The sequence below is a fragment of the Hyla sarda genome, chromosome 6, assembly GCF_029499605.1.
Source record: "Hyla sarda isolate aHylSar1 chromosome 6, aHylSar1.hap1, whole genome shotgun sequence".
In the NCBI taxonomy this organism is placed as follows: Eukaryota; Metazoa; Chordata; class Amphibia; order Anura; family Hylidae; genus Hyla; species Hyla sarda.
The window spans coordinates 256,828,357-256,849,452 of record NC_079194.1 but is presented as its reverse complement, the minus strand read 5'-3'; the positions used below and the strand labels follow the sequence as shown (position 1 = coordinate 256,849,452).

Here is a 21,096-nt window from a genome sequence, read left to right as displayed (position 1 = left end):
AACAGTACCTGCCATGATCTTGTTAAATGTTCTAATCCTCCCAGTTCACTGCCCCCTGTTCAATGATTAACAAATAATAAAGGCAAGGGATGGTTTGTTTTCCACTTTGATATTGCTCTGTATTTTCTGCTCAGTCTCAGTCAGATTCACTGACTGGGAAGGGGAGTTCCTCAGCAGGTGTGACATCATCTGAAGCCATACAGGGGAGAATGTCCTCCCTCACTCTGCTACACACAGCCCAGAGCAGTTCAGCTGAGCTATGATTGGCTAAGGCTGCACACCCCTCCCTCAGCACTTCAGACTGCATTTCCTGATTTTGGACTTCTGTCAGGCCAGCAGGAGTCCAAAGTCTGTGCAAGAGATAGGAGGGAAATCTGATCTGGACAAGTAGGGAGACACCTAGTGGCAGCTTTTTTAAACACAAATAAAACATAGAAAACTTCATTTTTTTAACCCCTTAACAACGCAGGACGCATCACATCGCGTAATTCCCGGCGCTCATCAACGGCCGGGACCGACGGCAAATACCACACATCACCGATAGCGGCAATGTGCGGTATTAACCCTTTAGAAGCGGCGGTCAAAGCTGACCGCTGCTTCTAAAGTGAAAGTGAAACTATCCCGGCTAGTCAGTCGGGCTGTTCGGGATAGCCGCGGTGAAATCGTGGCGTCCCGAACAGCTTGCAGGAAACCGGGAGGGCCCTTACCTGCCTCCGCGGTGTCCGATTGACGAATGACTGCTCCATGCCTGAGATCCAGGCAGGAGCAGTCAAGCGCCGATAACACTGATTACAGGCGTGTTAATACACGCCAGTGATCAGCATAGAAGATCAGTGTGTGCAGTGTTATAGGTCCCTATGGAACCTATAACACTGCAAAAAAAAAGTGTTAATAAAGGTCATTTAACCCCTTTCCTAATAAAAGTTTGAATCACCCCCCCTTTTCCCATAAATAAAACAGTGTAAATAAAAAAAAAAAATAAACGTGTGATATCGCCGCGTGCGTAAATGTCCGAACTATAAAAATATATAATTAATTAAACCGCACGTTCAATGGCAAAAAGGCGTATTTTTGGTCACTTTTTATACCATTAAAAAATGAATAAAAAGTGATCAAAAAGTCCGATCAAAACAAAAATCATTTCGATAAACACTTCAGATCACGGCGCAAAAAATGAGTCCTCATACCGCCCTGTACGTGGAAAAATAAAAGTTATAGGGGTCAGAAAATGACAATTTTAAACGTATACATTTTCCTGCATGTAGTTATGATTTTTCCAGAAGTACGACAAAATCAAACCTATATAAGTAGGGTATCATTTTAACCGTATGGACCTACAGAATAAAGATAAGGTGTCAGTTTTACCGAAATATGCACTGCGTAGAAACGGAAGCCCCCAAAAGTTGCAAAATGGGGTTTTTTTTCTTCGATTTTGTCACACAATTATTTTTTTTTCCCGTTTCGCCGTGAATTTTTGGGTAAAATGATTGTCACTGCAAAGTAGAATTGGTGAAGCAAAAAATAAGCCATAATATGGATTTTTAGGTGGAAAATTGAAAGGGTTCTGACTTTTAAAAGGTAAGGAGGAAAAAACGAAAGTGCAAAAACTGAAAAACCCTGAGTCCTTAAGGGGTTAAACAGAGTACATTAGAAATATTTTTTTATTTACCATAAGGAGTGCAAAAGCAAAAATTAGTTTTAATGAGAATGACCATTTAAGGCGAATCCCTGAGTAGTTTTACTGTAGCCCTAAATAGTCACTGGAATAAGGGCGTAGGACTCATACCTATTGAACCCATTGTTCTTGGTCATGCAAACAGCGGTTTAAGGCCACAGATGCTGAACTATCAGATAGTTTGGCTCTTTTCCCCGGCTCCCTGAGGATTGACAGCTCTAGCAGTTTTCTGACTGGATGCTAGAGCATCAATCATTGGTGAGAGGAGGGGCTGGTGCTGCTCCCATTAGAGAGTTTGTGGGGGAAAAAAGCATCTTAAACTTTTCACCACCTGCTTATGGGACATTTAAATGCTGGGGAGGGTCACATAGTAGCTCATATAGGGCTGACTTAGAATATATGTTTAACAATCTACCTTTATTACACATGATCTGTATGAGTGAAGTACTCTAAAGCTAATATTGGTAGCCCTACTTTGGTGGAGGGATTATATAGACATAGTTTATCTTGTGTGTTATTGTAGCCACATGTAGAGAAATGGTCTGAATTACTAAGTGTATGGGCAGCTGTTTATTTTCTTACCACATAAATAATTTCTCTATTGCAGAATGACAGCCCTTGCAGTTCAGATAGTTGGTGAGCAGAGATTGGGCAAAGGATGCCAGCAAAGCAGTATTGACCTCAGTTGTGGAATGCTGGAGATTTTAGAATGTCTGTGGCAAGGAGACAGCAAGTCCAGCAAGGATAAAGTCCCAGAATACACTGAGGTATGTGTAATATGTGCTGCTGTAGAAAATCTGCTTAAAAGGGTACTCTGGCGCTAAGACATCTTATCCCCTATCCAAAGGATAGGGGATAAGATGCCTGATCGCGGGGGTCCGACCGCTGGAGACCCCCGTGATCTTGCATGCAACACCCCGTTACAATCAGTCCCCGGAGCATGTTCCCTCCGGGTCTGATTACTGGCGATCACGGGGGCCGGAGCATTGTGATGTCACGGCCCCGTGTGACGTCACGCTCCGCCTCAATGCAAGCCTATGGGAGGGGGCGTGACCGCGGCGGAGTACCCCTTTAATAGTGGCACCAACTACCAACGGAGTGAAAGGTGGATGAACTTATCAATGTATTAAAGGGCATCTCCATCTATTCTGCTGAAGTTTAATAGTAATGTTTTTAAATGGATTTGTATGATACAAAAAGCCTCTGCTGCAAAGATCCTTTAGAGATTCTAGCAGAACATATATGTGGTTATCCTTAGGGTAACATTTACAGCATACTTATTGGGGGTGGAGGGTTTTATGAAAGTCTGCTGTGATCTTCCTCACTCACCAAGTGGACATGGTCCTAACGCAGAGGGGAGGTGCTTTTGCGTGAAGAGGGTATGGACTCACCAAATTTACTGCAATTTGTGCTTTTGTGGTAAATTGTAGTTGAAATATACGGGCAGCCTTAGATGTGCCTGGATTTATTAAGGAGCCTGCACTTCTCCATAAATCCAATGCGATCCTACAATGGTGGTGGGTTATGTAAAGCATTAGCATTAAGGTGCATAGTAAGTTTTTAATGTGTACTGTTTTACCCTCCTGTCATTTCTGTTTTTATTTAACTGATAAAAAAAAAAAATAGTAAAACATTTTCTTGCAGTATTTTGATGAATAGGATAATTTTGTTGTAAATCTCGATTGTTTGTTTATATTTATGTATAATTTTTCCCAAACTCAGCTCATGATCTTCCATAGTCCAGCATCCTCATCTCGTCCCTGTGCCCAAGTACATTACAAGCGGATTCACAGGACACCATCCAGAGTGAGTATCATGTCAGGTATCTCCTGAAAGTATTTTAATGTTAAATGCAGTCCATCATGTTATAAAGAAAGAGAAGTTAAAGAGATAAATATATTGTTTTGTGTAAAAAGATTCAGTATACCTTTCAACATCATGTATAGTGCTTTTAATTTTTTTCTACCCCAACTAGGCTAAGGAGTCCAATGGGTTGTTTGATTCAATGATTGACAGCCTTTCCATTGTGCACACAGAGCAAGCTGTCAGTTGCTGAGTTGGACACACCCTCTGGACTCCTAAGCCCAGAATACATAGAAAAATGACAAGATAACCTGATTATTTTTTTACAAAACTTTACATCAAAATGCTCAGCTCTTCCTGCTGTATAACATGATGCTTTCAACTGCTAAAAATGCTTAAAAGCGTACCTGTCAGATCCCACAAAAAATCGCACTTCTAATCTTTATGCCTCTTTCATCTATATTTATTATAAAAAAAATACCTCTTTTTATTAGCTCACAGTGTTAGAAATCCACTCAGTGAAAGGGTGTGTGTCCCTCCTTGTGGGGGTGGAATGTGATTGGTGTGTGGTGGGAGGGGGTGTGTCCCTCCCTTGTGGTGGGAGGTGATTGGTGTGTGGTGGGAGGGGGTGTGTCCCTCCCTTGTGGTGGTGGGAGGAGATTGGTGTGTGGTGGGAGGGGGTGTGTCCCTCCTTGTGGTGGTGGGAGGTGATTGGTGTGTGGTGGGAGGGGGTGTGTCCCTCCTTGAGGTGGTGGGAGGTGATTGGTGTGTGGTGGGAGGGGGTGTGTCCCTCCCTTGTGGCGGTGGGAGGTGATTGGTGTGTGGTGGGAGGGGGTGTGTCCCTCCTTGTGGTGGTGGGAGATGATTGGTGTGTGCTGGGAGGAGGTGTGTCCCTCCTTGTGGTGGTGGGAGGTGATTGGTGTGTGGTGGGGGGGTGTCCCTCCCTTGTTGTGGTGGGAGGGGATTGGTGTATGGTGGGAGGAGGTGTGTCCCTCCCTTGTGGTGGTGGGAGGAGATTGGTGTGTGGTGGGAGGGGGTGTGTCCCTCCTTGTGGTGGTGGGAGGTGATTGGTGTGTGGTGGGAGGGGGTGTGTCCCTCCTTGTGGTGGTGGGAGGTGATTGGTGTATGGTGGGAGGAGGTGTGTCCCTCCCTTGTGGTGGTAGGAGGTGATTGGTGTGTGGTGGTAGGGGGTGTGTCCCTCCCTTGTTGTGGTGGGAGGGGATTGGTGGGTCTGCTCATGCAGCCTTGTCTATGACTCATCTCTTTTCTATGACTCATGGACAAGACTGATGCTGCTGCAGGACTGGTTAGTGTCCCAGCTGGTATAGGGGCCCCTAGTGGTGGGATTTTCAGGAGCTGTTTTCTTTATTTATATAGAATGTTTTGTTTACAACCATATCACCCGATATTCACTTCAATTATTAAAATTAAGTTCACGCCTTATTAGCTTAATTGTCAGACATATTTCAGGAATGGGAAGTTGTATAAAAAAATTGTGAAAAGCTGTGTGATCAGGGCACGATAAGATACTTAATGAATGTAAAATCAAAATTTTGGCTGTTGGCCACAGGTCCTCTTGACGGTTACAGATTACAGAGACTTTTGATTCATAAAATTGCCATCATGCAACCTCAATGTTGGAATTCTTGCAGTTGTCATTGTTGAGCTTGTCTTGGCTAAGTTTTTCTATCGATTTCTGTTTTGTTTCTGTTTCCGTGTTTCAACTCTTTGGAAACTATACATGTTTTTCTATCATATAGTTTTTTCACTACTTGTTTTTTCTCTCCTTTCCTACTTGTCATCTCCCTCTCAGAGTAGCCGTAAGAAGCAAGCAGTGAAAGTGAGCGCAGAAATCAGAGTGGAGCTGGAGGACTTTAAAACAGAGTTTGACCTGGGTCTCTTTGACCGGCTGGGCTCCCTCTTTCAAGATAAGGCTACAAAAGAAGCAAGCCCACAAGGACACTTTGACTTGCACTTGGTAAAGATGAATAAGAAGAAAAACATATGAAGGATTACTCATAGATTGAGTATTTCTAGATGTAAGATGCAAAACTAGTGAAGACATTTTGATGGATTAAAGCGGTACTCCACTGGCTAGCAAATGTTTCTAATGCTGTTTTCGTGCACGCCCCTCATGACATCACGACCACGCCCCCTCAATGCAAGTCTATGGGAGGGGGCACGACGGCCACCACGCCCCCTCCCATAGACTTGCATTGAGGAGGCGTGGCCGTGATGTCACGAGGGGTGTGACCGACCCCCGCAGCTCGAAAACAGCGTTCGGAACATTTACTTTCGAACGCTGGCCAGTGGAGTACCCCTTTAAGTGTTAGCAATCCAGTGTATTTAGCTTAGCTGGGTTTCAGTCTCATAATTTATGTTTTGCTTGTATAATATTCTGTACTGTAAAACAATGTCTAACTTTGTTTGGATTAATATTTTGCTGGTGAGTAGATTAGTTTATATCTATGTTTCAGGCTCATTTATTCTCAATGCCCTCTAAACAAACTATTGACAAAGACATACAACTGTATATCCTGGTGCCAAAATTAGCTTTGCCGAAACCACAACATTGTTGTTTTTCCTACACCAGAATGAAGTCTCTCCTGCTCCTGAAGAGGACACAGAGATCCACATACTGGCTTCCAAAGCACACATGCATCTTCAGTTTCCAGTACCAGACTTAAGGCCTGCTGCGGAACGCCGGTTTTGGGCCCAGAAGGCTATAAGGAAGGAATGTCTGGAAATGGAGGTGACAGATATGGAGATTAGTACACACAGAAAAACTGGTACAGAAGAACCTAGCAAGATAGAGATAACATTTGGAGACCTACATGGTAAGAAAGTGTCATTATAAGTAGAAAGGCTCCTAAATGCAAGAGGAAGATACAAGGGATTGCCTTGCTTATGTTTTATGTTAACAAATGTGTACATAATGGTTAGATGCTTTGCATAGTTTTTTCTTATTCAAAATTCTGTCCAGCTCTGCAGAAAATAACCACAGATGAGATGGGCTTATTACAAGATACATTCCTCAGCCTCTTCCATTGAGGCACACTGTGCTTGTTGTCTAGACCAGGACCTGCCTAAACTCTGATAATGCAACTTTCATCTGTGCTTGTATGGCTCCTGGATTACTATTGCATGCACAGGGGGCTGGATTTATCAATGCTGTGTACTTCTATATGGTCTTAAATGGGCACTGTCAGATACAAAACCTTTTGATATGTTGTAGAGCAGTGGTCTTCAAACTGTGGCCCTCCAGATGTTACAAAACTACAATTCCCAGCATGCCCGGACAGCCGTTGGCTGTCCGGGCATGCTGGGAGTTGTAGTTTTGCAACATCTAGAGGGCCACAGTTTGAAGACCGCTGTTGTAGAGCATGAAAAACCAATAGGTTTTGCAATTGCTTTCATTAGAAAATTTTCACAAATTCAAGGTGAAAAAGCTAGTAAAAAAACTGGCCACTAGGGGTCCCCTCTCTATGCTTGGACACATACCAGTCCGGCTGTGTCCATCGTTCATTGCCGACATCATGGACCCATCTTGTGATTGACAGCAGGTCCTGCGCTGCTGGGCTCGCTCCTGGCCCCCTCACTCTGCGTTTGTGAGCGCGCACACGGAACTCAGTGAGCCTCGGTGCATGAGCAGGATCGCTGCACAGCACCTGAATTGTCTCTGGAGGATCGGCATCACCCCACGTCTGGAGCATCACTGCACTTCACTAGGTAACTAGTGGAGTTAGTCCTTCACTGTGTCGCGCATGTGCGGGGCTTTAATGTGCCCGGGAGTTGCCTAAATCTCCTTGTCGTCTCCTTCCTGGCCAGGCTGAGCGGCAGAGGACACCCCCACAGGAGCTGCCGACCCCTGGACAACACTGCTGCTGAGGGCCCGGAGTAGTGTGGATGAAGGAGCAGGGCAGGCATAGTGGGCGGAGGTTTAGGCTACAGTAAACTCTCTGAAACTACACCTCCCAGCGTGCTCTGACATTGTGGACATTCTGGGAGTTGTAGTTTTGCTAATGCTAGGGGAGATGTGAACTGACAGCATACTGAGGGAGGGGGCGGAGACCTGTACAGTGAGGCCACGCCCCCTACCATGGAGAAGAATTCAAGCAAGTGAGCAACAATAAAAGTGTAATAAAAAAAATAAATGTGCTAAACACATAAAAATTAGATGATCCCATACAGAAAGAAATAGAGGAACCAGCAGAAGCAGCAGGTAGCTGCGAAACGGACGTTGTTCCAACCTGTCTGCTCCCTCCCCTTGCACCGCTGTCGCTGTCCTGTCTCCCGTAAATGAATAAAATCCTTACTGTATCCACACTGCGAAGTGCCATCTATTTCTTTCTGTATGGGATCATCTGTATTTGTTAATTCTTTGGATTGAGCACTGCTATCAGTGGATTTTGCTGAAGTCACACACCTGCACCTCCTTAGGATTCCTGTACCCCGCATTGGAGTCAGTAGTGCCGACCCCCACCTTTTCTTTTGTCTTTGTTTACATAAAAATTTGATGTACTTAATTAGAATTAGGTTGGATCTGACAGGTACGCTTTAAATAGGCACTGTCAGATACAAAAACTTTTGATATGTTGTAAAGCATGTATAACCAATAGGTTTTACAATAGCTTTCATTAGAAAATTTTCAGTATTTCATACTGATAAAGCCAGTCAAACAACTGCCCCCCCCTGCCTGCTTGGACACATACTAGTCCTGCTGTGTCCATGCATCATCACCTATGTCATGGACACACTTCCTTGATTGACAGCTGTGAGTGCAGGGCTCACAGCTGGAGGAAAAATCCTCGCACTGTCAGCTTGTGTCCCGCTACTGTCAGTGAGGACAAGCTGGGAGTTGTAGTTTTGCTAATGCTCGGGGAGATGTGAGCAGACAGCATACCGAGGGAGGGGGCGGAGACCTGCAAAGTGAGGCCACGCCCCCTCCCTTTGAGAGGAATTCAGACTAGTGAGCTAAATTAAAAGTGTAATAAAAAAAAAATAAAGGTGCTAGACACATAAAAATTAGATGTATATGGTCAGGATTAGGTACTGAGTGATATATTAAACATTTTTTTTTTTTTTTTTGGATCTGACGGGTACGCTTTAAGGATATGCCTAATTCAATCACTGTGGCTTATACTGTTGGATAAATCTTGCGCAACTTGTGTAACTATTTAGGACAACTTATGCTTTATGACTAAAGTAAACACTTTATAAGTGTTAAGAAATGAAATTTGCATATAAAAAGGAGCTGTGGCTTCACAAATAGAAGAAATTATACAGAACCACTAAAAAGTACAAATTTAAAATAAACACATATTGATCTTTTCCACACATTTTGTTAACTTGGGACACAAATTATCTGTCCCTTTTTAGGCATTCCTAGTACAAAGGGGGTGAAGGGTTCCTATTGCAACCAGTCAGGTTCCTTTTTCAATTTCCAAAGGGACCCTAAGAAATGAGAGATGACTGATTCTGATTTGGTTTTCTTCACATTTGTTTTGGTACCTCTGTTGTATATAGGCAGCAGGCAGTGAGTACAGCTGTCAGGTAAATATGTGGTGTTCTTATTATTCATTCAGGTGTATACTCTGATGGAAACAAATTGCATGTTCCATGTATGAAGATCAGTAAAGGAATAGATCCTCTCGCTAAACCAGGTGGAAAGAAATTCATCTTTCCGAGGTAAGTTACTATTGCAAACAATGGCCTACATGTTACAAATTACATCAATGCAACTTTATTAACAGCCCAAAGAGCATTTATGTAAAGAAGCCTTTCACATCTTCAGTATTTTAGTGACCCTCCTTCCTGAAAACAAAGCCTCCCCATGGGATTTATGCCAGGACAAAATTGAAGACTTAGACCTTCCATCTGTGGAAAGTCCTTGTGAATTAAAACAGCCAGAGCCATCGCCGTTCTCATCTAAAAGGACGATGTTTGAAACTGAAGAGGTTAGTCACATAGTAACACTTTGCTCCACGTGGAGTTTTTCACTAATGCGGTGCTCATCAATATTTGTTTTCATTTGTTTAACTTTTTTACACAATTTTCTCTATTGCCAACACAGATGGTTATTCCAGCTGACCCAGAAGAAATGGCAGATTTTCAGCAAGTGACCCTCGAATCCTCCCAATATAGGCTTGAAGTAACTCTACCCAGAGCTCATATATTTCTTCCCAGCAAGGACATGTATGAAAACTTATACAACAGGTATTGTACTCGATCATATTGCCTCGTTTCATATATAACTTACCATACTTTACTGTGAGTTGTCTTTTTTACCACCTCAGGTTGTGTAATGATCTCTTGATGTGGGAACCTATGTTTGTGTTTGATGCCCCCATGACTGACTCTCTGTTCCCTTCTGAGACAATATCTACACCTAGTTACCAACAGGACACTTTCCGCATGTGCAAGTCAGCATTCAGACTAGGTGAGTTTGTATTATCTAAAGACTATACATATTTAAAAGTGACTATAGACTTAAAAATAATGTTGCAGATTTTTTTGGTCTGAAAGGTGACTTTTTGATCTAATAAAAAACTATTTGGCAATTGTAGAACAGTGTAATTCTTTTTCAGACTGTAAATTTATCATATCTTTTATGTATGCTCTTCAGTCTTTAAAGGGGTATTCCAGGCAAAAACTTTTTTTTATATATCAACTGGCTCCGGAAAGTTAAACAGATTTGTAAATTACTTCTATTAAAAAATCTTAATCCTTCCAATAGTTATTAGCTTCTGAACTTTTCTGTCTAACTGCTCAATGATAATGTCACGTCCCGGGAGCTGTGCATGATGGGAGAATATCCCTTGCATGATGGGAAAATATCCCCATAGGAGCTGGACAGCTCCCGGGACGTGAGTCATCAGAAAGCAGTTAGACAGAAAACAGCAACTCAACTTCAGAAGCTAATAACTATTGGAAGGATTAAGATTTTTTAATAGAAGTAATTTACAAATCTGTTTAACTTTCCGGAGCCAGTTGATATATAAAAAAAAGTTTTTGCCTGGAATACCCCTTTAACCCTTTAAGGACCAAGCCCATTTTCACCTTAAGGACCAGAGCAATTTTTGCATATCTGACCACTGTCACTTTAAGCATTAATAACTCTGGGATGCTTTTACTTATGAATGTGATTCCGAAATTGTTTTTTCGTGACATATTCTACTTTAACATAGTGGTAAATTTTCGTCGATACTTGCATAATTTTTTGGTGAAAAATTCCTAAATTTCAGGAAAAATTAGAAAATGTTGCATTTTTCTAACTTTGAAGCTCTCTGCTTGTAAGGAAAATAGACATTCCAAATAAATTATATATTGATTCACATATACAATATGTCTACTTTATATTTGCATCATAAAGTTGACATGTTTTTACTTTTGGAAGACATCAGAGGGCTTCAAAGTTCAGCAACAATTTTCAAATTTTTCACAAAATTTTCAAAATCTGAATTTTTCAGGGACCAGTTCAATTTTGAAGTGGATATGAAGGGCCTTCATATCAGAAATACCCCATAAATTACCCCATTATAGAAACTGCACCCCTCAAAGTATTCAAAATGACATACAGAAAGTTTGTTTACCCTTTAGGTTTTTCATAGGAATAGCAGCAAGTGAAGGAGAAAATTCTAAATCTTCATTTTTTACACTCTCATGTTCTTGTAGACCCAGTTTTTGAATTTTTACAAGGACTAATAGGAGAAAAAGACCCCCAAAATTTGTAATCCCATTCCTCTTGAGTAAGGAAATACCTCATGTATATGTAAAGTGCTCAGAAGGGAAGGAGAGACAATGGAATTTTAAAGAGTGAATTTTGCTGAAATGGTTTTTTTTTTTTGGGGGGGGGGGGGGGGGGCATGTTGCATTTAGGAAGCCCCTATAGTGCCATAACAGCAAAAAAAAAAACACATGGCATACTATTTTGGAAACTACACCTCTCAAGGCACGTAACAAGGGGTCCAGTGAGCCTTAACACCCCACAGGTTTTTGATGACTTTTCGTTAAAGTCGAATGTGTAAATGAAAATACATTTTTTTTTCTTTCGCTAAAGTGCATTTTTCCCCCCAAATTTACCATTTTTACAAAGGGTAATAGGAGAAAATGCCCCCCATAATTTGTAACCCCATTTCTTCTGAGTATGGAAAAACCCCAAATGTGGATGAAAAGTGCTCTGCGGGCGCACTGCAATGCTCAGAAGAGAAGGAGCGCCATTGAGCTTTTGGAGAGAAAATTAGTTTGCAATGAAAGTCAGGGGCCATGTGCTTTTACAAAGCCCCCTGTGGTGCCAGAACAGTGGACCCCCCCACATGGGACCTCATTTTGGAAACCACACCCCTCACAGAATTCAATAAGGGGTGCAGTGAGCATTTACAACCCACTGGCGTTTGACAGATCTTTGGAACAGTGGGCTGTGCAAATGAAAAATTACATTATTCATTTTCATGGACCACTGTTCCAAAAATCTGTCAGACACGTGGGGTGTAAATGCTCACTGCACCCCTTATTACATTACATGAGGGGTGTAGTTTCCAAAATGGGGTCACATGTGGGGGGATCCATTGTTCTGGCACTATGGGGCCTTTGTAAACACACGTGGCCTTCAATTCCGGACAAATTTTCTCTCCAAAAGCCCAATGGTGCTCCTCTTCTGAGCATTGTAGTGCGCCAGCAGAGCACTTTACATCCACATATGGGGTATGTTCTCACTCAGAAGAAATGGTGTTACAAATTTTGGGGGGCTTTTTTCCTATTTTCCCTTGTGAAAATGAAAAATTTCGGGCAACGCCAACATTTTAGTGAAAAAACATTTTTTTCTCATTTTCCCATCCAACTTTAATGAAAATTCTTTAAACACCTGTGGGGTGTAAAGACTCATTAAACCCCTTGTTACATTTCGTGAGGGCTGTTGTTTCCAAAATGGGGTCACAAGTGGGTATTTACTTTTTTTGTGTAAAATCAGCCACCCCTATGCAAATCACCAATTTAGGCCTCAAATGTACATAGTGCGCTCTCACTCCTGAGCCTTGTTGTGCGTCCGCAGAGCATTTTACGCCCACATATGGGGTATTTCAGTACTCAGGAGAAATTGCATAACTAATTTTTTGGGTCTTTTTTTTTCCCTTTACCTCTTGTGAAAATAAAAAGTATGGGGCAATACCAGCATGTTAGTGTAAAAATTTAAATTTTTTTACACTAACAGGCTGGTGTAGACCCCAAATTTTCCTTTTCATAAGGGATAAAAAGAGAAAAAGCCCCCCAAAATTTGTAGTGCAATTTTTCCCGAGTACGGAAATATCATATATGTGGCCCTAAACTGTTTCCTTGACATATGACAGGGCTCCGAAGTGAGAGAGTGCCATGTGCATTTGAGGACTAAATTAGGGATTGCATAGGGGTGGACATAGGGGTATTCTATGCCAGTGATTCCCAAACAGGGTGCCTCCAGCTGTTGCTAAACTCCCAGCATGCCTGGACAGTCAGTGGCTGTCCGGAAATGGACTCCGCCCCTGATCTGCTATTGGTCGGTCGCTTCTGACCGACCAATAGCAGGGATAGGAGGGGTGGAACCCCTACCACCTCACTCCTATCCCTTCAGGGGGATCATGGATGTCTTGGACACCCCCGATCCCGCTTATTTTCCAGGTAATCGGGTCACCGGAGACCCGTATGACCCGGAATTGCCGCAGATCGCCGGTCTGAATTGACCAGGGGTTTGCACGGGGTCCCAGCTGAATGATTTCAGCAGGCATCCTGGTCCCCGCCGCTCACCGATACGCCCGTGGTCCTTAAGTACCAGGGAGCCAGGGCGTACGCCCTGGCTCCCTAAGTGGTTAAGCATTACAAAAAAAAAATTAACTTTTGACAAAAGTTAAGATTAGTCAGGATCTCATTGCTGAGATGCTGATTGCTAGTTGTAGTGGGGTGAAGTGTGCGGCAGTGCACTTAACCCGTACAGGACCTAGGGCGTATGGATACACCTTCTGTACCTTGGTCTTAAGGACCCAGGGTGTACCTGTACACCCGTGGGAATTTCGGTCCCCGCCGGGCGGGGACTGGGCCAGGGTTACTGCTGATATCGATCAGCAGGCACCCCGTGCAAATGCTCAGGGGGGTCATCAGACCCCCCCATGTCGGCGATCGGCGCAAATCGCAAGTGAATTCACACTTGCGATTTGCGCCGATTCCGGGTCATACGGGTCTATGGTGACCCGGAATATAAGGGGGATCGCGGTTGTCTAAGACACCCACGATCCCCCTGTAGCGATAGGAGTGAGGTGGCAGGGGTGCCACCCCTCCTATCTCTGCTATTGGGGGTCTAGACGCGACCACCAATAGCAGATCAGGGGCGGGGGGTTTACTGTCGTTTACCCCCGTTCTGCCCACCCACAATAGGCGGGGCAGGACGGGGAAACGACGGGGACGGAACGCCGAAGATCCACTTACCCGTCGGTGGAAGCTGCGGGACGGGATCGGCGGTGGTGATCGGCGCGGGCGGCGATGTCGTGCAGCAGAAGAGGACGGCTCCCTGGATCCGACGAAAGCCGGTAAGTTGCCTAGCAACATCTAGAGGGCTACAGTCTGAGACTGTAGCCCTCCAGATGTTGCAAAACTACAACTCCCAGCATGCCCAGACAGCTGCTGGGCATGGTGGGAGATGCAGTTTTGCAACAGCTGGAGGTCTACAGTTTAGAGACCACTGTACAGTGATCTCTATACTGTAGCACTCTAGATCTTGCAAAACTACAACTCCCAGCATGCCCACATAGCTGTTTGCTGTCTGTGCATGCTGGAATTTGTAGTTTTGCAACATCTGGAGGTCCACAGTATGGAGATCACAGTGCAGTGGTCTCTATCTGTAGCCCTCCAGATGTTGCAAAACTGCAAATCCCAGCATGCCAAAACAGCTGTCTCGGCATGCTGGGAGTTGTAGTTGCGATCCCTCCAGCTGTTGCATAACTAGATCTCCCAGCATGCCCTTCGGCGATCAGTACATGCTGGGAGTTGTAGTTTTGCAACAGCTATAGGCACACTGGTTGGAAAATACTGAGTTAGGTAACAGAACCTAACTGAAGGTTTTCCAACCAGTGTGCCTCCAGCTGTTGCAAAACTACAACTCCCAGCATGCACGGTCTGTCAGTACATGCTGGGAGTCGTAGTTTTGAAACAGCTGGAGGTTTGCCCCCCCATGTGAACGTACAGGGTAGTACATTCACACGGGCGGGTTTACAGTAAGTTTCCTGCTTCAAGTATGAGCTGCGGCAAATTTTTCGCCGCAGCGCAAATTTCTAGTGGGGAACTCACTGTAAACCTGCGCCCGTGTGAATGTACCGTAAAAACACTACACTACACTAATACATAATAAAGGGTAAAACACTACATATACACCCCCTTACACTGTCCCCCCAATAAAAATGTATTGTACAGCAGTGTTTCCAAAACGAAGCCTCCAGCTGTTGCAAAACAACAACTCCCAGCATTTCCGGACAGCCACTGACTGTCCAGGCATGCTGGGAGTTTAGCAACAGCTGGAGACACCCTGTTTGGGAATCACTGGCGTAGAATACCTCTATCTCCACCCCTATGCAATCCCTAATTTAGTCCTCAAATGCGTATGGCGCTCTCTCACTTCAGAGCCCTGTCGTATTTCAAGGCAACAGTTTAGGGTCACATATGGGGTATTTCTGTACTCGGGAGAAATTGCGTTACAAATTTTGGGGGGCTTTTTCTCCTTTTACCCCTTATGAAAAGGAAAAGTTGGGGGTTACACCAGCCTGTCAGTGTAAAAAAATTTAAAATTTTACACTAACATGCTGGTGTTGTCCTTTACTTTTTATTTTCACAAGTATTAAAAGGAAAAAAAGACCCCCAAAATTTGTAACGCAATTTCTCCTGAGTACGGAAATACCCCATATGTAAGCGTAAAATATTCTGCGGGCGCACAACAAGACTCAGGAGTGAGAGTGCACTATGTACATTTGAGGCCTACATTGGTGAATTGCACAGGGGTGGCTAATTTTACAGCGGTTCTGACATAAACGCAAAAAAATAAATACCCACGTGACCCAATTTTGGAAACTACACCCCTCACGGAAAGTAACAAGGGGTATAGTGAGCCTTTACACCCCACAGGTGTTTGACGAATTTTCATTAAAGTTGGATGGAAAAATGAAAAAAAAATATATAATAATTTCACAAAAATGCTGGTGTTACCCAAAATTTTTCATTTTCACAAGGAAACATAGGAAAAAAGCCCCCCAAAATTTGTAACCCCATTTTCTCTGAGTAAGAAAATGCCCCATATGTGGATGTAAAGTGCTCGGCGGGCAAACTACAATGCTCAGAAGAGAAAGAGCACCATTGGGATTTTGAAGATAAAATTTGTCCGGAATTGAAGGCTACGTGTGTTTACAAAGCCCCCATAGAGCCAGAACAATGGACCCCCCCACGTGACCCAATTTTGGAAACTACACCCCTCACGTAATGTAATAAGGGGTACAGTGAGCATTTACGCCCCACAGGTGTCAATGTAATTTTTCATTTACACAGCCCACTGTTTCAAAGATCTGTCAAACGCCAGTGGGGTATAAATACTCACTGCACCCCTTATTAAATTCTGTGGGTGGTGTAGTTTCCAAAATGGGGTCACGTGGGGGGTCCACTGTTCTGGCATCACGGGGGGGGCTTTGTAAACGCACATGGCCCCCGACTTCTATTCCAACCAAATTCTGTCTTCAAAAGCTCAATGGTGCTCCTTCTCTTCTGAGCATTGTAGTGCGCCAGCAGATCACTTGATGTCCACACATTGGGTATTTCCATACTCAGAAGAAATGGGGTTACAAATTTTGGGGGTAATTTTCTCCTATTACCCCTTGTAAAAATATAAAATGTGGGGGAAAACCAGCAATTTAGTGAAAAAAAAATTTTTTTTTCATTTACACATCCGAATTTAGCAAAAAGTCGTCAAACACCTGTGAGGTTTTAAGGCTCACTGTACCCCTTGATGTGTTGTTTGAGGGGTATAGTTTCTAAAATAGTATGCCATGTGTTTTTTTTTTTTTTTTTTTCTGTTCTGGCACCATAGGGGCTTCCTAATTGCGACATGCCCCACAAAAACCATTTCAGAAAAACTCACTCTCCAAAATCCCATTGTCACTCCTTCCCTTCTGAGCCCTCTACTGCGCCCGCCGAACACTTGTCATACACATATGAGGTATTTCCTTACTCGAGAGAAATTGGATTACACATTTTAGGAAGATTTTTCTCCTTTTACCCCTTGTAAAATTTCAAAAACTGGGTCTACAAGAACATGCGAGTGTAAAAAATGAAGATTTTGAATTTTCTCCTTCAATTTGCTGCTATACCTGTGAAACACCTAAAGGGTTAACAAACCTTTTGAATGTCATTTTGAATACTTTGGGGGGTGCAGTTTTTATAATGGGGTCATTTGTTGGGCATTTCTAATATGAAAGCCCTTCAAATCCACTTCAAAACGGAACTGGTCCCTGAAAAATTTTGATTTTGAAAATTTTGTGAAAAATTGGAAAATTGCTGCTGAACTTTGAAGCCCTCTGATGTCTTCCAAAAGTAAAAACATGTCAACGTTATGATGCAATCATAAAGTAGACATGTTGTATATGTGAATCAATATATAATTTATTTAGAATATTAATTTTCCTTATAAGCAGAGAGCTTCAAAGTTAAGAAAATGCTAAATTTTCGATTTTTTCATCAAATTTTGGAATTTTTCACCAAGAAACGATGCAAGTATCGACACAATTTTACCACTAACGTAAAGTAGAATATGTCACGAAAAAACAATCTCGGAATCAGAATGAAAGGTAAAAGCATCCCTGAGTTATTAATGCTTAAAGTGAAAGTGGTCAGATGTTCAAAAAATTGCCGGGTCCTACAGTGAAAATTGGCCGGGTCCTTAAAGGGTTAAAGGGGTACTCCGGTGGAAAACTTTTTTCTAAATCAACTGGTGCCAGAAAGTTAAACAGATTTGTAAATTACTTCTATTAAAAAATCTTAATCCTTCCAGTACTTATTAGCTGCTGAAAACTACTGAGGAAATTATTTTCTCTTTGGAACACAGAGCTCTCTGCTGACCTCATGAGCACACTGCACTGTGCTGACATCTCTGTCCATTTTATGAACTGTCCAGAGCAGCATATGTTTGCTATGGGGATTTTCTCCTACTCTGGACAGTTCTTAAAATGGACAGAGATGTCAGCAGAGAGCACTGTGCTTGTGATTCAGCAGAGAGCTCTGTGTTCCAAAAAGAAAATAATTTTCTCTGTAGTATTCAGCAGCTAATAAATTCTAGAAGGATTAAGATTATTTAATAGAAGAAATTTACAAATATGTTAAACTTTCTGGCACCAGTTGATTTAAAAGTACCCCTTTAATTCCTTGGCTCAGTGTGCAAACCGACTAATAGGCTTCATAGACTAGAATGGAATGCATTGGTCGCACTGCCTGCGGCGGCGGGGGGGGGTTAAAGCACACTGCTGTTCATACATTCTAGTTATAACTAAAGATTGGAAGGGGTCTCTCCGTGACTCATCTTAACTTTGCACATGCATGTGCAACATGTCAAAACTGAATTTTAATAACAGTAACACTTTACCTTTGTTGTGCAACACTTGAATAATGTTGGCAGAACCTGGTAATATCAGTGGGACTGGCCGACCATTTAATGTGTATGGGGGCTTCTTGTCTTTCTCTTGATATCGCATAGAAGACAATGGGGCAGTTGGCTAACTAATAATCTGATAGATTTTATAATCCTTTTGTATTCATGGAGATAAATTTCAACACAAAGCTATATGTGTATGGGAGTTGGAAGAGATAGAGGTTTGCTATAGGATCGTTCATCCAACAGCTTGCTGAAATGTATAGGCCTGCTGTAGAGTTTAGCATTAACTGAGAGTATCCCATGTGGGATTATACAGGTGTTCAGTTTGTACTACTATTATAGTTCAGCATTTATATCTCCTTCTGTCTTATACAATGTTCAAAGATTCTGATTCAGAAGATGAAGATTCCCATTTTTACTCTGTTGATGATACTGCAAAGTGCAGAAAAGGGTCACAAGATGGTCAAAGCTTCTTCTCTGCTGCTATAACCATTTTAAAAGGACGGGTTACAGCTTGGACTGAAGCCAAGGTAAGGTTCTTTCCCCACCATGTTTTTGGTGTGTATGTTTGCCTGTGTGTCAAGAAATGTCCTGACGTATATGCCAATGCATAAATCCCTATCACCTGTTAGAGGTTTGAAAAATTGTGACTTTGGCCTCTGTTCATGTGTATTCATATATAATTTTATTTTTTATCATAACACAAAAGATACAATGTGGCATCTGTCATAGATATGGTGAAGGCACATGTCAGAGTCTCTCCAACATATATCTTCAAGGGACACTTAAGCCTACAATTTCTCGGTCGCTCTTCATTGGGGGACACCTTACTGATGGGTAAATGCTCTTGCCACTGGGAGGCGCTGACACTAGGAAAAAAAGTCGGCTCCTCCCTGGCAGGATATACCCGCCCACTGGAAGTGAGGTAATGAGTTTTAGCTAGTGTCAGTAGGAGGCAAGACACAAGTCTGGGAGCTTCCCAGACTTGGTCTTTTTTTATTATTTTCTAGTAAGGGCTGTTTAGTTAGTTTTTTTTTTCTCCTTTTAGTTTCCCTTTTTTTTCAGGTGGGGGTTCAGGAATATGGCGCTACCTGTTCCCCCATATGTGATGAAGGGGTACAGACATAGAGTATGTACTGTTAATCCCTTCTTGCCAATAGCCAGCACCTGGAGGTTTTACTCTGGGACCGGGTCCCCCACTGCCCCTGCTCACCCCGCTATCTTAGCCTGATATGATGCCGCGTGGCTATAGGCTGGTTGAAGACGCCTGAGGTGAGTATAGAAGATGGCGTCCGCAGGTCCCCCTCTTTAATAAGGAACTCTGTCCTTTATTGCAGGGTTCGCTCAGGGTTTCATAGGAGCGCATCTGCATATGTGTCTGCCTTTTGCAGCGGCTCCCTCCACAGGTGGTCTTTTCCCGCTCACCTTTGAACAGCCTTGCTGTTCCTTATTTCCGCCAGCTATCTTTTCCTCCACTGCGGGGTAGGCAGCACACTGGGGGCTCAGCCGGCAGCCAAGATGGAGCCATCTCTCTCCTCCTCCTGTTTGTTTGTTTTTGTCATGCAGCCTTGGCACTCTCCTCTGTTGGAAGAGTTTATGCACTCCTGTATAGCTCAGCGACAACCAGTCTAGCCACTGTCTGTTTGGGTCCTGCCATTGCTCTCCTCCTCCCTTGGTGTAATCTCCCTGGAAAGGGTGTATTTATCCTTCCCTTGACAGTGTTGGTTGCGCGACACTGACACCAAAGTCTTCTAGAGTGACCTTCCTGTGCCCCGTACCTGGGAGTCTCTGCTGGGTTCCCTTCTGTTTTTTCCCTCCATTGCCGTCCTGACGGGATGTTGCTTCGGAGTGCTCTGGTCTTCTCAGACCGCTGGGATCCAACTCTGGTTAGTCTCCTTGGATTGGACACTATCCTAGACTGCTGTGGCATGCCTTCTTTTTTGGGTTGGCCCTCCTGGTTCTTTGGGCCCTAGTGATTGTTGAGGTCTCGGGCATGGGTAGCGATCCTGCCCAAACTTCTCTGCAATTCCATTTGTGGGGCAGTCTTTCGGTACCACACTTCTTCTGGTCTCAACATGGGAGTTTGTCTCCCGGAGCCTTTGGCAGCCGTAGGGTTTCCTTCCCCTTCAGGTGTACATCTTCCAGGTGACTCAGGAACCTCCAGTTTCCATTTCTGTCGCTCCAGCGTTCTGGGATGCACCTTTTTTCAGTGTGTTCCGTTCCTTTTTTGGCTGTTATAGCTTTCCGTCTCCTCCTTCGGGGGCCATGTACTCCCGAGATGGGGGGGCGTTGGGGTCATCTGGGTTACACCAATCGAGCTAATTTTGCCTTCTGGGTGCTCGCGGCGGGTTTAGGGTCTTCAGATGTTCGGGTCATTGCTCATGCTCCAGACCTCTCTAGAGCCGGTTTCCGTCTTTCTTTTTTTCCCACTGGTTTCTGGTCTCCACCTCCTGTGCTCACCTTCTGCTCAGGCATATGCTGCTCTCCCTGGCGTCTTTCCGCCATGTTCTCTTGAATCGGTCAACTCTGGATGGGGCTCTCTTGTTGTGCCCTTTTTCCATTTTTGTTTTCCAGACGGGCTAGCCCTCTGTCTGATTCTGTGGTCCTTGGGGTTGATTTCCTACTTCCTTCCGGGATGGTTCTGTCCCAGCTGGCTTCCTAGTCGACCTTTTCTTGTCTCTCTGTATGGACCATAGGTTTAGCCTCTGCAAAAGACGGTCCCTTCCCTTGGCATCCTAGTCCATCTCCATGGATGGAGGATCTTCCGGGAGCTCAGTTTCTGAGCCTTGGTTGTCTCTGGCCTGGGGTCTCGTCTGCACCCCTTACGGACGAGTGGGTTTGGTCTCTGACCCTTTCCCTTTCTCTAGTGGTTGTTATTCCCACCCTAGGGGACTGCTTTGGTACGTCCCATCAGTAAAGCGTCTTTCTTGTAGCCTTCATTGGGGAACACCGCACCCACCCATATCTTCCT

At 43.7% G+C, this 21,096-nt stretch overlaps 1 protein-coding gene across 1 annotated transcript in view; it reads left to right on the top strand.

Moving 5' to 3' along the window:
• ATG2A (autophagy related 2A) overlaps window positions 1-21,096 on the top strand; it is a 157,625-nt gene that overhangs the window by 48,986 nt on the left and 87,543 nt on the right. Inside the window, exons 12-20 of the mRNA XM_056527047.1 lie at window positions 2,283-2,442; window positions 3,398-3,481; window positions 5,292-5,456; window positions 6,072-6,315; window positions 9,064-9,166; window positions 9,273-9,435; window positions 9,552-9,694; window positions 9,775-9,917; window positions 18,510-18,655. Of these exons, the coding sequence (XP_056383022.1) occupies window positions 2,283-2,442; window positions 3,398-3,481; window positions 5,292-5,456; window positions 6,072-6,315; window positions 9,064-9,166; window positions 9,273-9,435; window positions 9,552-9,694; window positions 9,775-9,917; window positions 18,510-18,655 (1,351 nt within the window). The remainder of the gene's footprint in view (window positions 1-2,282; window positions 2,443-3,397; window positions 3,482-5,291; window positions 5,457-6,071; window positions 6,316-9,063; window positions 9,167-9,272; window positions 9,436-9,551; window positions 9,695-9,774; window positions 9,918-18,509; window positions 18,656-21,096) is intronic.